The 14,400-nt window shown below is 44.0% G+C and overlaps 1 protein-coding gene across 1 annotated transcript in view; it reads right to left on the reverse strand.

The window, feature by feature from the left end:
- Window positions 1–1,496: 1,496 nt before the first annotated feature.
- The window catches only part of PRPH2 (peripherin 2), a 41,870-nt gene continuing 28,966 nt past the window's right edge, over window positions 1,497–14,400 (reverse strand). The window contains 3 exon segments of the mRNA XM_040430371.1: window positions 1,497–1,627; window positions 1,630–1,688; window positions 1,690–1,718. Coding sequence (XP_040286305.1) covers window positions 1,497–1,627; window positions 1,630–1,688; window positions 1,690–1,718 — 219 coding nt within the window.

The raw sequence follows: 14,400 nt of genomic DNA on the forward strand, positions 1-14,400 counted from the left end.
ACGTGTGTGATTCCTCTCCCCCTGTAGACTCTGCCATGGGTATTTTTCTTTATCTCTACACCCATACACAGCATGCGTGATCTGCCTCACACACACACACACACACACACACACTCTCTCTCTCTGATCTGCCCTGCACAACCTTATCCCGGACTGTCTGCTATCTACAGGACTTACACACGCTCTAGAGCAGTAAATTCATAGGGAATTTGTAATCAAGATGATTTAGAAAGCTGCTTCATTTTGGATGAATTCACTATTTAGAAATCTACTTTATTTAGGAAACAAATGTACAATGTCCATTGGTTGGCAGTTTGTAAGAAACTCTGACTGCACTTCAAGGCAGGAATAACTAAACTTTAAAAATGAAGGTTATCTATAAATATAACTTTTCTTGTAAAGTGATATTCGCCTGCCTCTGGCAGTCTGTAGTGCAAATGAAAGGATAAATGAAAACTAAAGCAATGAGCCAAACCCACCTGAAATTCTCAGGAAACCACTGTAAATTAATGTACTTGCAGCCAACAACCCCTAGGTGGCGATGATCCACAAACAGCAGAGATTACATTAAGTTGCAGTCAATTCTATTTATCATTGGTATGTTTTATTGGTCCTCCACTTAAAAATGTATAAAGCCTGCATCTGCTCTTGTCAAACGGGTCTTTCGCTAAAATTATATTGACATTTAAAAAAATTTTTTTTATCTGTTTACCATTTTAAACAATATTACACAAAGTTAACACGCTAAGCCTGTTATTCTGTATATGATGATCATAAAATATACAAGCAAAATCACATTTTTAAATGTATATGCTTTTTCCCTTTTACCCAGGAGCCCATGGGAGTCATGGACCTTAAGCAGCACCCAGCAGTAGTCAGCATTGTTTGAAGCTTAGCAGAATAGTTCAGATGATTTAGGTTAAAATGTCTAATGCATTTCAAGGCCAAACCGACTTGGTCGCTTCAGCCCACGCGGGAGCATGTCTACGTAATGCATTAAACTACTGTGGCTGAGGGTGTCAGGGGAAGAGTTAAATGTACACAAACCAATTCTAGATCACCCAACTACCAATTTACATTCTACCAACATTCAGTTCTGTCTCAGGTCCTTCCATATGCCCTTCCTATATGTAATATATATGTAGTACAATATGCCTTCCTGTCTGCCTGCTACTATGAGAATTCCTTATCGCTGTATTATCTACCTGCACCATTTAAAGGGCAGAGTCAATTATTAATGGTCCAGTCCCCTTCATGTAAAATTTTGTAAGGATCAGTAGAAATATAGAGTGTGTTCCATATACACACATCACACTGTTATCATATGTCATTTGTGGTATATAACTGCATTATAGCAATTTAATATGTATTAGGAAAGGAAATCTATGGGATTGAAAGCTTTGCACGTCTGTTTTTGGATATTACTTTTTGTTTCAAAGTGATAATTTCACATTTGAAAGCTGACTTATTAAGAAAGTCCTGGCTAGTCCTGGCCTTCAGCTGACGGTGGCCACTGCTGGGGTCTTGTCTTCTCCGTCACCTTCGGCATTTTCCACCTTGTTAATCTTAAACAGACTTTTTAGGAATCCCAAGAAAGACGCGATAGTCTCTTTTAGGCTTTTCTCCACAGCCAGCCCTCACTTTCACATTCAGGATCTTCGGGATTTGCTATGCTGTCCAAGCAGTGTGCAGTAACGGAGCCCAATCATGTCGGCCATCTGCAGAAAATGCAGAAAAAAACGTGATTAGGAGTACGAAAAGTGATATTACAAAACATGGTAAGACTGATTACATTGGTGTGGTCGTCTGCATTCCCAGTGCTTTTGACTGACAAATGACGTAATCTTGTCAAAAACACTAGAACGCCCCAAAAAAACCTTAAAGGAGTTGACCTACAAAAAAAATTTCTACATTTTGCAAACCAGCAATTGGATCTGAATAATTTTGTAATTGCATGTAATTAAAATGTAGCATAGTCACTGAGTTATTCAATAAAATGTATGTGTATGGCGCCACCTACTGTTTGCCCTTTTTATAAATTCTCTGTCCAGCTTATGGAGATGGGAAGCACATGCTCAGTTCCATCCCAGCTGCAGCAGAAAGAACAGGCCCTTGAGATAGCACATACCCCTGAGCTGCCAGCTTGATATAAATCCAGTAGAGCAATGAATGGGGAGATCTCTGGATCCATGTGAGGTACAGGGCTGGTTCTAGTTTTGTTAGAAAGAGACTATCGTGTACTATATGATGTCTGATTTTCATTGTTTACATTACTCATGCAATAACCCCTTGAAGGATCCTATTATATGTAAGTGGGATTTGTTAAAAAATGGATTTGTCATAACCGCACGGCACATTAACCATAGCCACCATGATGGTAGTGTGAACAGAGCCTCTATTACATTTTTCACAGGCACCCTGTCCAGAGCCTGCTATATACATAGTAACATAGTACATAAGGCCGAAAAAAGACATTTGTCCATCCAGTTTGGCCTGTTATCCTACAAGTTGATCCAGAGGAAGGCAAAAAAAAAAAACCCTGTGAGGTAGAAGCCAATTTTCCTCACTTTAGGGGAATAAAAATTCCTTCCCGACTCCAATCAGGCAATCAGAATAACTCCCTGGATCAACGACCCCTCTCTAGTAGCTATAGCCTGTATTATTATTACACTCCAGAAATACATCCAGGCCCCTCTTGAATTCCTTTATTGTACTCACCATCACCACCTCCTCAGGCAGAGAGTTCATAGTCTCACTGCTCTTACCGTAAAGAATCCTTTTCTATGTTTGTGTACAAACCTTCTTTCCTCCAGACCAGAGGATGTCCCCTCGTCACAGTCACAATCCTGGGATAAATAGATGATGGGAGAGATCTCTGTACTGACCCCTGATATATTTATACATAGTAATTAGATCTCCCCTCAGTCGTCTTTTTTTTCTAACGTGAATAACCCTAATTTTGATAATCTTTCAGGTACTGTAGTTTGCCCCATTCCAGTTATTACTTTAGTTGCCCTCCTCTGGACCCTCTCCAGCTCTGCTATGTCTGCCTTGTTTACAGGAGCCCAGAACTGTACACAGTACTCCATTGTGGTCTGACCAGTGATTTGTAAAGTAGTAGGATATGTTCTCATCACGGGCATCTATGCCCTTTTGATGCAACCCATTATCTTGTTGGCCTTGGCAGCAGCTGCCTGACACTGTTTTTTGCAGCTTAGTTTGCTGTTTATTAAAATTCCTAGATCCTTTTCCATGTCAGTGTTACCGAGTGTTTTACCATTTAGTATGTACGGGTGACTTGCATTATTCCTTCCCATGTGCATAACTTTACATTTGTCAGTGTTAAACCTCATCTGCCACTTTTCTGCCCAAGCCTCCAATCTATCCAGATCCCTCTGTAGTAGTATACTGTCCTCTTCAGTGTTAATTACTTTACACAGTTTAGTGTCATCTGCGAAAATTGATATTTTACTATGCAAGCCTTCTACAAGATCATTAATAAATATATTGAAGAGAATAGGGCCCAATACTGACCCCTGAGGTACTCCACTAGTGACAGTGACCCAATCTGAGTATGTACCGTTAATAACCACCCTCTGTTTTCTATCATTGAGCCAGTTACTTACCCACTTACAGACGTTTTCTCCGAGTCCGAGCATTCTCATTTTATATACTATGAGGTACAGTGTCAAATGCTTTGGAGAAGTCCAGATACACGACATCCATTGATTCGCCGCTGTCAAGTCTAGTACTTACCTCCTCATAGAAACTGATTAAATTAGTTTGACATGACCGATCCCTCACGAAGCCATGCTGATATGGCGTTATTTGCTTATTTCCGTTAAGATGCTCTAACATAGCATCTCTCAGAAAACCTTCAAACAGTTTACCCACAACAGATGTTAAACTTACCGGCCTATAGTTTCCAGGCTCTGTTTTTGGACCCTTTTTGAATATTGGCACCACATTTGCCATGCGCCAATCATAGGGAAACCTATAGTACCAATCGGAGTTAGTGTTTTACGCTATTGAGGTTGCATTTTTGGGGTTTCTAAATTATAAGAACAAACACTCTCAGTCAATCAGGTGTGACGAGAGGTTCCACCTGTGTGGTCTTATTCATTTCTACTCTTGTGGTAGTTGCTACTACTTCATTACTGACGATACTATTGTTTCTCATCCGTATCATTGGAGGACACAGGCTTGACCTTGGGTATAGCTATTGCCACTAGGAGGCGACAGCACAAAAGTGTGAGCTTCTCCCTCCAGCTACCGTATACCCTTCCTACAGGGACTAAGCCAAAACAGTTTTAGCTTAGTGTCCGTAGGAGGCAGACCTTCCCTGCTTTTTTTTTTTTTTCTTTTCTTTCAGCGGGATTACAGGCAGTCCTAGCTGCTTGGACTCCCACCCAGGAGATGGGAGACCAGGGGGTCCCCAAGCCTGCTGCTCCTTCCCAGTCTCCAGAAGACAAGGAGGACCAGAGGTTCTTAAAGCCTCAGCATCCCGCCAGCCTTACGGTCACCACAGCCGACTACGACAAGTCCCCTCTGTTCCGGTGAAGCTGCCCTCCCCAAGGGGCCGCACACCGAAGGTGTCCCCAAGGGGGGCAAAAGACACTGGACGGGTAAGTATTCTTAGCTCCAAGCCCCCCTTTCCCCCCTCCCCCTTCACAGGTTACTTGCTAGGATGGCCCCCATGAAGCCTTGTCCCCCCAGGCGGGTAAAGAGTTAACAGATGCATGTCAGCTCTCCTGTGGGGGTGGGGTGAAGGGGAAGTCCTCTGTACTTTCCAAGCTTCTTTCTGGGCCCTAAACCCTGCGCCACCTGTTTCATGTGGAGTTCCGCTATTCTCCGCCGGGGCCGCTTGTAAATTGAGGCCCCAGCTTCTACTGCGGCCTACTTCTGACCCACTCGCTGCAGCTACTTCTCACCCGGCCGGCATTTCCGCTCGGCCAGGGCTCATTGCGGCACCACCGCTGTACTGGGGGTGTGGGGGAGAGTCCTGGGGAGTCAGTTGATGTGCTCCTTTTTCTTTATCACGGGCGGCTGACTCCATCATGGTGGCGGAGCATGAGTTCTCCCCGCTTCCCCTCCATCTGGCTTCCTGGCGCGAATTTTTTGCGCTCGTTTCTCTGACTCCGCCAATCTCCTGCTCAGGAGGACCTCTGCGGACTCTGGCACCAGGTTTTTTCTGAACAGGCTGCAGTAAGGGGCACAGGCTGGGTAAGCTCTTTCCCCTCCTTTCTACAGGGTCTAGCTTTTCCCTTCTACCCTTCACCATAGGTACTCACTATGTCCAAACCCAGATCCCAGGCCCTAAAGCCGGCGGTCACTTCCGTACGACATTTTGCATGTGCTTCTTGTCGCTCAAAATTCCCATCCGGTCAGTCAGACCCCCTCTGCTCCTCTTGCTCTGCTCCACCACCAAGTGACTCTGACCCTGTCCCAGTCGCCCCTACTGCCCAGCCCATGGTAGAGCCAGAGTGGGTGCGCTCTAAGATGGTGCAGGACGTTTCCCATTCCAACAGGGCCATTGTGAAAGTGCTGGGGCATTTAGCTGCATGGCCACCCTCTGACCAGTCAGATTCTGGGGACCCCTCTGCTGCCCCCTATCGTGGCCGTCCTGCAAAATGGACCAGACCACCCTCTCCTCGAAGGGCGTCTGCGTCCCCCATTTCAGCCACCTCCCAGGGAGTCTCGCGCCGATGCGTCCTCATTAGAAGAGGCGTGTTCTGAGGAAAAGATGTCAGACGCTGACTTTCTTACCGAAGGACCAGTATTCCAAACTGTCCGCTATGGTAGACAACCTCATCGCAGCAGTTATAGAAACCTTACAGGTTGAGGACCCAGCTCCCTCCTCTGCTGGTTCTGTTTTTTCCTTTAGACGATCCCGTCGCTCGCCAAAGGTGTTCCCCAACCACCCGGAGTTTGATTCCTCCCTTTCCAAGGAATGGAACTTCCCTGACAGGCGTTTTGCTTTACCGAAATGCTTAGACGTCCCATATCGACCTCTCCTATTGTTGACCCTTCAGTATCCCGCCTGGCTAAGAATACCGCCTTGCCTATGGAGGATGGGGCTTCCTTCTCTGACCCAAGGGATAAGAAATTGGAATTCTTTGCCAAATCTTCTTTTGAAGCAGTTGGCACTGCCTTGCGCCCGGTTTTTGCCTCGACATGGGTTAGTAAGGCTATGACCGAGTGGGCAAACAAGCTACATCAGGGCCTTGTCTCTGGGAACTCCCTGGAGGAACTTTTGGATATTGCAATGCAACTTTCCCACGCCAGCTCTTACATCTGTAAAGGCCTCTCTGGACTCGGCCAGGCTTTTGGCCCGCTCTTCGGCCCTTTTGGTGGCTATTCGCCGTACCTTGTGGCTATTTTGCTGGGCGGCGGATAATGCTTCTAAACGGGCCTTGACGTTCCTCCCCTTTGCAGGTAGCAGACTTTTCGGCAAGCGTCTGGATGAGATCATCTCTAATGCTACAGGGGGTAAAAGCACCCATTTGCCGCAGGGCAGGACGCGCTTCAACAAAACATAAAAAGCGCAGACCTCTTTTTCGGCCCTTTCGCAGTTCCTCCAGCCCGAAGCGGCCAACCAACAAATCTGCCCCAAAGCAGAAACGCAAACCATCTTTTAAGCCTCACCCTCCCTGGCCCTCTGGGCAACATGGTCTCTTCCTTCGAAGCAGTGCCCTATGCTCAATTCCATACCAGGGCCCTGCAGCGGTGCATTCTGTCCATTTGGGACCATTTCCCAGCCTCACTAGATTGACTCTTCAGTCTCCCTGCCCCGAGACCTCCGGTGGTGGTTGATTTCCGATGCTGATGTCTGGCAGCTCCTTCCTTCCCCTCTACTGGATAGACAGACCGTCTCGGGGGGTATCCAGCTTGGGTTCAATCCGACAATTCCACGACAGTTTGCATATCGAAACCACCAGGGTGGCACCCGGATCCCCGCAGCCATGTCGGAAGCAGCGCTCACCCTCTCCTGGGCGTAGATCCATGTTCCAGCTTTGTCGGCAGTTCATATCCCTGAAGTCGACAACTGGATCGCTGACTTTCTCAGCCGAGAGAGACTCTACCCCGGCGAATGGGTTCTGCATCCACAGGTCTTTCTCGCGATCTGCGAGCGATGGGGTCGGGTCATTGGGGGACACAGCTCCCACACATATTCTCTGGCTGCGGGCATATTCTCTGGCTGCGTGTTTCTGGGTTTGTACATTGTTTGGTTTCCTGTTTTTTCTTTTGCTTATCCTACTGCTTTTGCACAAACTGTTTTAGCTTAGTCCCTGTAGGAAGGGTATAGCTGGAGGGAGGCGATCACACTTTTGTGCTTAGTGTCGCCTTCTAGTGGCATAAGCTATACCCAAGGTCAAGCCTGTGTTTCCCAATGAACGGAAGAGAAACAGATTTTACGGTAAGTGCAAAAATCTAGTTTTTAATGCAGCTAAGTATCCAGTTAGGACGAGGCATGCTAGCTTGGAAATGGGTGTCATCTAAATCCACCGTAGAAGAAGGGACCAAGTCAATGCCAGATATATTTTTCAATGTTTGAGGCCTAATTCAGATTGAATTAATTTACGTCTGTGTGCTACTTCATTGTACACCATTCTCAACCGTTTTCCATCGAAAACCAACTGTCCAAAAAAAAAAATCACAGAAGTGTCCAGACGCCATAGAAACATTCAGATGTGTCTGTATTTTGCGGACAGAAATTGGAATAACGGTCTGTAAAAGCCTTATGGTAGCATAAAAACAACATTTCAGCACACTGGCCTTGCTCAAGCTTTAAAGGTGTTTTTCCAGTCTAGATACTGATGACCTATCTTTAGGATAGGTCATCAGTGAAAGATTGGTGAGGGACCAACCCCAGTGATAAACCCCTTTAAAGTTTGCTGAAATTGTGACATGAGTGTTAAACAGGACCTGTCACCTCTCCTGACATGCCTGTTTTAATAGCTTCAGCATTCCCCATGTGATAACAATTCTGGAACATCTATTCTTAGACTCTATGATGTGCCATTTTTTTGTTATTTCAACTAGACGTTATGAATTGCTAGCAGTCTGCATTAAGGGTACAGAGAGGTGGTAACCAGTTGGGGGGGTGTCCATGCACAGACTGAAAATGGTAGCACTGATTGGATAGCGTGAGTCTGTGCAGGTACACACCCCCCCCCCCCCCCCCAACTTGTTACCACCCCATTGTACCCTTACTGCAGACTGTTAGTAGCAATTCATTCATAACTTCTAGTAGTAATAATAAATGAATGGCACAGCATAGAGTCATCAGAATAGATGCTCCAGAATTGTTATTACATGGGGAAGGATGCATGAAGCTAATAAAATAGGCATGGCAAGAGAGGTGACGGGTCCTCCTCAAGTTAAATATTGCTACATGGAAAATAATTTTATTAATGGTCGGTATATGGGTTAATGAACTAAGTAAAATTATCTGTTCACACTATGGTTGTGGAAGCCACAAAAATGCCAAATCCATACTTTTTTCATTAGGTCCTGTTATGAGGTTCAGTTTGATGGACAGAACCGCACCACATACTATACTATTCTATCCTCAAATGTGTCTCTGACGGAAGTTTGAACACTGCCTAAATCATTTGCCACCATGTGGGCTACTGAATTGTTCACATCTAGAGCAGTGCAGGACCCAGGAGACCTCTTGTACTTCCTATTCGGAAAGGTATTCAAGTTCATGTACCAAGAAAAACTATTGCTGCTCTTGGTTGAGAGTGAGTCACCGGCACAGTCACAATAATACTGCAACCACATTGTTTCCCTGTGAAAGAAAATCTCACAAGTGACTTGTAACAATAGCAACTTTTTTCCCATCGCCACCATTGAGACAAAGCACAAAGTAGTAAATAAAGGGGGTCAGTCAGCACATCCCAATGTGCAGGTGCACGCTGCCATGGCTAAAAGAACAATGCAGCAGCACTCTGCAAACAAAAATAAAGTGGTGGCCATTATAGCCCACAACAGGTAGGATTTAGTGTTAGGTTCCCGTCTGATAAGAGATCGCCTTGAAGTTTGGCAGATGGGCTCAAATACTTTTGTATAAAATGTATTTGCCAAGAGTCTCTACTTTGATAAGCGTAGCATTTACACCAGAATGTTTCTAGAATTATGTATGGCATTACTGTTCTTTATTTTAGTTTGCAGAGTGCTGCTGCATTGTTCTTTTTTTTCTGTATGATTCTAGCCATGGCAGCGTGCACCTGCACATTGGGATGTGCTGACTGACCCCCTTTTTTTGCAGTTTGTACTGGAGGTGTGGCTGACTCCATTTGGTCTTGCACTCCTGACTAGCCTGTCTGCCCCATAGGCTGATTTTAATTGGAATAAGTATAAAGCTGTAGCCTTCTCTCATTGTATGTATTGGAAGCCATTTGGCACCAGGATAGGCATAGAGTGGGCTTGGCATGCATGTTGATACCTGCATCCCTGGACTTAATGGAGGCCGTTATGGCACCAAAAATGGTAAAAAGCAGAGTGGACCCAGCATGTATGTGGAACCTGCACTCCCTGAATTTTATGGTGGCCATTATGGCACACAACAGGTAGTATTTAGTGTTAGGTTACCGTCTGATCGCCTTGAAGTTTGGCAGATGGGCTCAAATAATTTTGCATAAAATGTATTTGCCAAGAGTCTCTACTTTGATAAGCGTAGCATTTACACCAGAATGTTTCTATAATTATGGCATTACTGTTCTTTATTTTTGTTTGCAGAGTGCTGCTGCATTGTTCTTTTTTTTTTTTTCTACAAGTTACAGTAGTGCCATAATTTTACAGTAACTCTCAGTCCTAAGGCTACTTTTATTTCTGTGGCGGTGGTATCTGGCAGGCTGTATCAACAGAGGAACAGCCCGCCAGAGTTCACCCAATCCAGCCTACCCCGATAGGGCCATGCATCGCCAGACCCCATTGACTATAATTGGACTCGGGGAGGATTCGGTCAGTCTCTGGAATAATTTACTCTGGTGGAACCAAGGATACCCCACTCAGGATAGGTCATCAATATCCGAATGGGAGGGGTCGTATGAGCGCTGCCTTCTCCTCACTGTTTACCTGCTCACTGTCGCAACAGCCATACAGTGTAATTAAAACTGTGTCCACTTCAATGGGACTTCTCCTTCCTGTTCAAGTGTATAGGATGGAGACGTCCCATTGAAGTGAATAGGTCGGCATAGCTGTAATTACACCTGCTCACCGCTGCAATGTCAAGGGCGAGCAGGTAAACAGTGAGGAGAAGGCAGCGCTCATACGAATTCTGCAGTCTCTTCAAACGCCTGATCGGCAGAGGAGCTGGAAGTTTACCCTTGTGGAACTGATATTGATGACCTATCCTGAGTATATGTCATCGATATATTAAAAAAAAAAAAGCAGACAACCTCTTTTAAGGTCATTTTCACATGCTAAGTATTTTGCATCAGTATTTTTAAAGGGGTTGTTGCACTTCAGCAAATGACATTTATCATGTAGAGAAAGCTAATACAAAGCATTTACTAATGTATTGTAATTATCCATATTGCCTCCTTTGCTGGCTGGATTTATTTTTCCATCACATTATACACTGCTCGTTTCCGGGGGTTACGACCACCCTGCGAGCCAGACCGCCTATGTGTAATACCCCAGCCTGGTATTACCATTCCTACACCCTGCTACTGTCTCTAATGGGCTAACCATATTGTTATCTGGGTTACATAGTTGATACGGTTGAAAAAATACATAAATCCATCAAGTTCAACCAAGGGATGGGTGGGGATGCGAATCCCAGAAGGAAGTGAGACTCCGATTTCTACACGTTTTCATAAGCATAAATGTTGTTTACTTTTAAGAATTCATCTAAACCATTTTTAAAACTGTCCACTGTTTCTGCTGTGACCACGTCCTGAGGAAGTCTATTCCACAGATTCACAGTTCTTACAGTAAAGAAGCTTTAACGCTTCTGAAGACTGAACTTTTTCTTCTCCAGTCGGAGGCAGTGCCCCCTTGTCTTTTGAGGGCATTTTACATGGAAGAGTTTTTCACCGTATTTTTTGTATGGCTCATTTATATATTTGTATAGGTTAATCATGTCTCCCCTTAGACGCCTCTTCTCAAGACTAAATAAATTAAATTCTTTTAATCTTTCTTCATAACTAAGACCCTTCATGCCCCTTATCAGTTTAGTCGCTCTCCTCTGTACTTTTTCCAGCTGCAGAGCGTCCTTTCTATGTAGTGGTGCCCAGAACTGAACTGCATATTCCAGAGGAGGCCACACCAACACTTTGTAAAGTGGTAATATTACATCCCTGCCCCTCGAGTCCATGCCTCGTTTAATGCATGACAATATCCTGGTGGCCTTAGAACAGGGATGCACAACCCACGGGACGCATGTGGCCCCTAGAACCAAGTTATGCGGCCCCCGTCTTCCTGGGCAGTAGCACAGCCGATTGTGCGATCAGCTGTGTTTCTGGCGGCAGCGCCGCATGACGATGGATGACAGCTCCTGCTCCTGCACTGTAGCAGGAGCAGGTCGGGCCCCCCGCTGGAAGTGATAGTGAAGGAGCCGAGGAGAAGGCAGAAGCACTTTATTAGCGTTTCTACCTTATCCTCAGATAGATGAGCGGCTTGGGGCAGAGGAGTGCAGAGCTGCAGGGTCAGGAGAGCCTGATGAGCTCTGCCTTCTACAAACCCCCACAGGAGGCTGGTTTCTCCTGTAACTGGGGTTCCTTTGGATGCCCCAGTTACAGTGGAAATAGTACAAAAAAAAAGTCTCTCATTGTCTCCAAAAGGTCAAATTATGTGGAAAAAAATATATTTAAAAAATGTATAAAAAGATAAATTTGTAAACTAAATAAAATGCAAATAAAAGAAAAAATCAAATAAAATATGTGGCAAAAAAATTGAATATTATAAAAAAAATACCATAAAAAGGAAAAAGTACAAAATAAAAGTGTGCACAGTCTTTTTATGACCATTTGGGAAACATATTATGTGTCAAAAATATATTTTAAAAAAATAGTTCAAAAAACAAAATTGAATACAAAAAAAATAAAAAGGAATTTAAAAAAAATAAATAATACAAATAAAATAAGAAGGAAAAAGGGCAAAATAATAGACCTCTTGGGGGACATATTATGTGGCAAAAATATATTTAAAAAAATAAGTGATAAATCAATTATAAAAAAAATACAATAAAATATTATATGGATTATATTGGAAGGAGATGAGAATCACCCTGACTCCTTACAGGTTGACCTGCTCACAACAGAGTGTTGCGAGGGGGGTCAACAGCCAAAGGCACCCCACTCCAAAGGTACCAGAACAGCCCTAAAGTCCAGCAATCAGACAAAAGCAGAGTTTAGCACAGCAGAGAGATAAAGCAGAATATTTATGTTTGCCTGCCAGTATATGCTGGAACCCACAGAAACGCCACTTCTTGTACGGATGCAAGTTTATTCAAGTAAAGCTGCTGAACCTTATAAAAGTCTGGACTTGACTATTTCTCCACCATTACTCTCCCCTTTATTGCCTTGGAGCCTAATCCTGGGGAACGACGGTATCCAGGTAGGAGCACTGTGACCCACAGAAAACTATTGAGGCCGCACCACACCACTCGGCATTCCGATAAATCTGGGACATGATCGGCCCCGGGGGGAAAGGCACGTTGCATATGCTTACTCCCGGACACTGGAGAGGCCGGCGCCTTTTCCTGTAGTGTGAAAGCCTCTGCTGGATTGCAGGGTTGTCGTAACCCCTGGAAATGAGCAATGTATAATGTGATGGAAAAATGAATACAGCCAGCAAAGGAGACAATATGGACAATCACAGTACATTTAATAAGTGCCTTGAATTAACTTTATCTACATGATAAATGTCATTTGCTTCAGTGAGACAACCCCTTTAAGCCAAAACCAGAAGTGAAACCTACAGAGAAATGGTATAATATTAACATTTGTTCCTCTTCTGTGTTTTGGACCCACTCCTAGTTTTGGCTTGCAAATTTTGCTAAAAAAAAATACTGACGGTGTGTTATGTGGAATGGGAAATCTTCTGGCGTATATCTCAAACATATCTCTAGGTCTCCATTCACCCAAGTGTCCTTTTGGCTTCTGTCTTGCAGTGAATGGGGCTGAGCAGCAATACCAAGCACAGCTGCTATACAATGCATGGCGGCACACTTGGCAAGCAGTGAAGAGACCGTAGCGCTCACCAGAGCTCCAGGGAAGAGCACAGTGGCCTCTTCAAACAGCTGATCAACGGGGGGTGCCGGGATTTGAACCACCCGCTGTTTTGGTATTGATGACCTATCCTGAGGATTGGTTGTTAATATCAAAATCCTGGATAACCCCTTGAACCTAAAATCTAATACAGGTATCTTCAAAATGAGTATATAACAAATATACCGTGGCTCACCCAGATCCAAAGTATGGTTGAGGTGCTCTGCTTTTTGATGATTCACCCAATCATCTCCATAAAAGTGCAGTATATAAATTTTAAAACAGGCACTCACCATCTGACAGTTTAAAATATTTTTTAATTTATTGTTATTAAAATTACACAAATTACCCCTACAATATTCTGCGATTAAAGTGTTCACACTATTCTGCGATGATAAATATTCTGCGATTATTTTGATCTCGAATTTTAACTCTTTGCAGTTAAGAAAATAAAAAATGTGCAGTGTGAAAATAATCGATATAACAAATATTCGACAAAGTATCCCTTAGTGCTTAAACATATTATCAAATAATCAAGTGATTTAGCGTGTACAAATATAGAACTTATCCTAATAAAACATTAATTATAATAGAGGTGATTATACTTTCTTCCCAAAATAATTGTCACTGATGTTAAGTGATGATATGGGAGATAACTTTTTCGTCACATAAGCAATTTGCAAATTTGGTATATAGAATTCGATGTAAGCAGATAAATCGGGGAGGTCCGGTATCTTAAATAAGGCTGGCGTCTGGGGCGTCCCCCTTGCACAGCCTCTTACCTGTTCCCTCCGTTCACTGCTCTCCAGGCTGGGTCTTTTTTATAAATATCTGGACTCCTGCGATAGTTTGCAGTCTTTCGATATGTCGCTTGTTGTTCACCGACAATTCAATTTTCCAGCTATGTAAAGCATAGACCTCGATGTCTCACACAAGAGATGTCTGCAATCTTCACCGCAGGATAGCAGCTGTAGCTTGAGGTCAGCTCAAATCAGATGCTGGTTTCACTCTGGTTCGAGTGTGAAATGCTCTTAAAGGGCCCAGTGTCCTGTATAGAGCCTCAATCAGAATATAAAATGTAGTCACTTTGTGGTGGTCTTGGGTGGAAAGTTGTAGATCCAAACACGGCCAGACGCGTTTCGAGGTAACAACCTCTTCCTCAGTGGCTTTATCTTCAAAT

The sequence above is a fragment of the Bufo bufo genome, chromosome 4 (assembly GCF_905171765.1).
Source record: "Bufo bufo chromosome 4, aBufBuf1.1, whole genome shotgun sequence".
Classification (NCBI taxonomy): domain Eukaryota; kingdom Metazoa; phylum Chordata; class Amphibia; order Anura; family Bufonidae; genus Bufo; species Bufo bufo.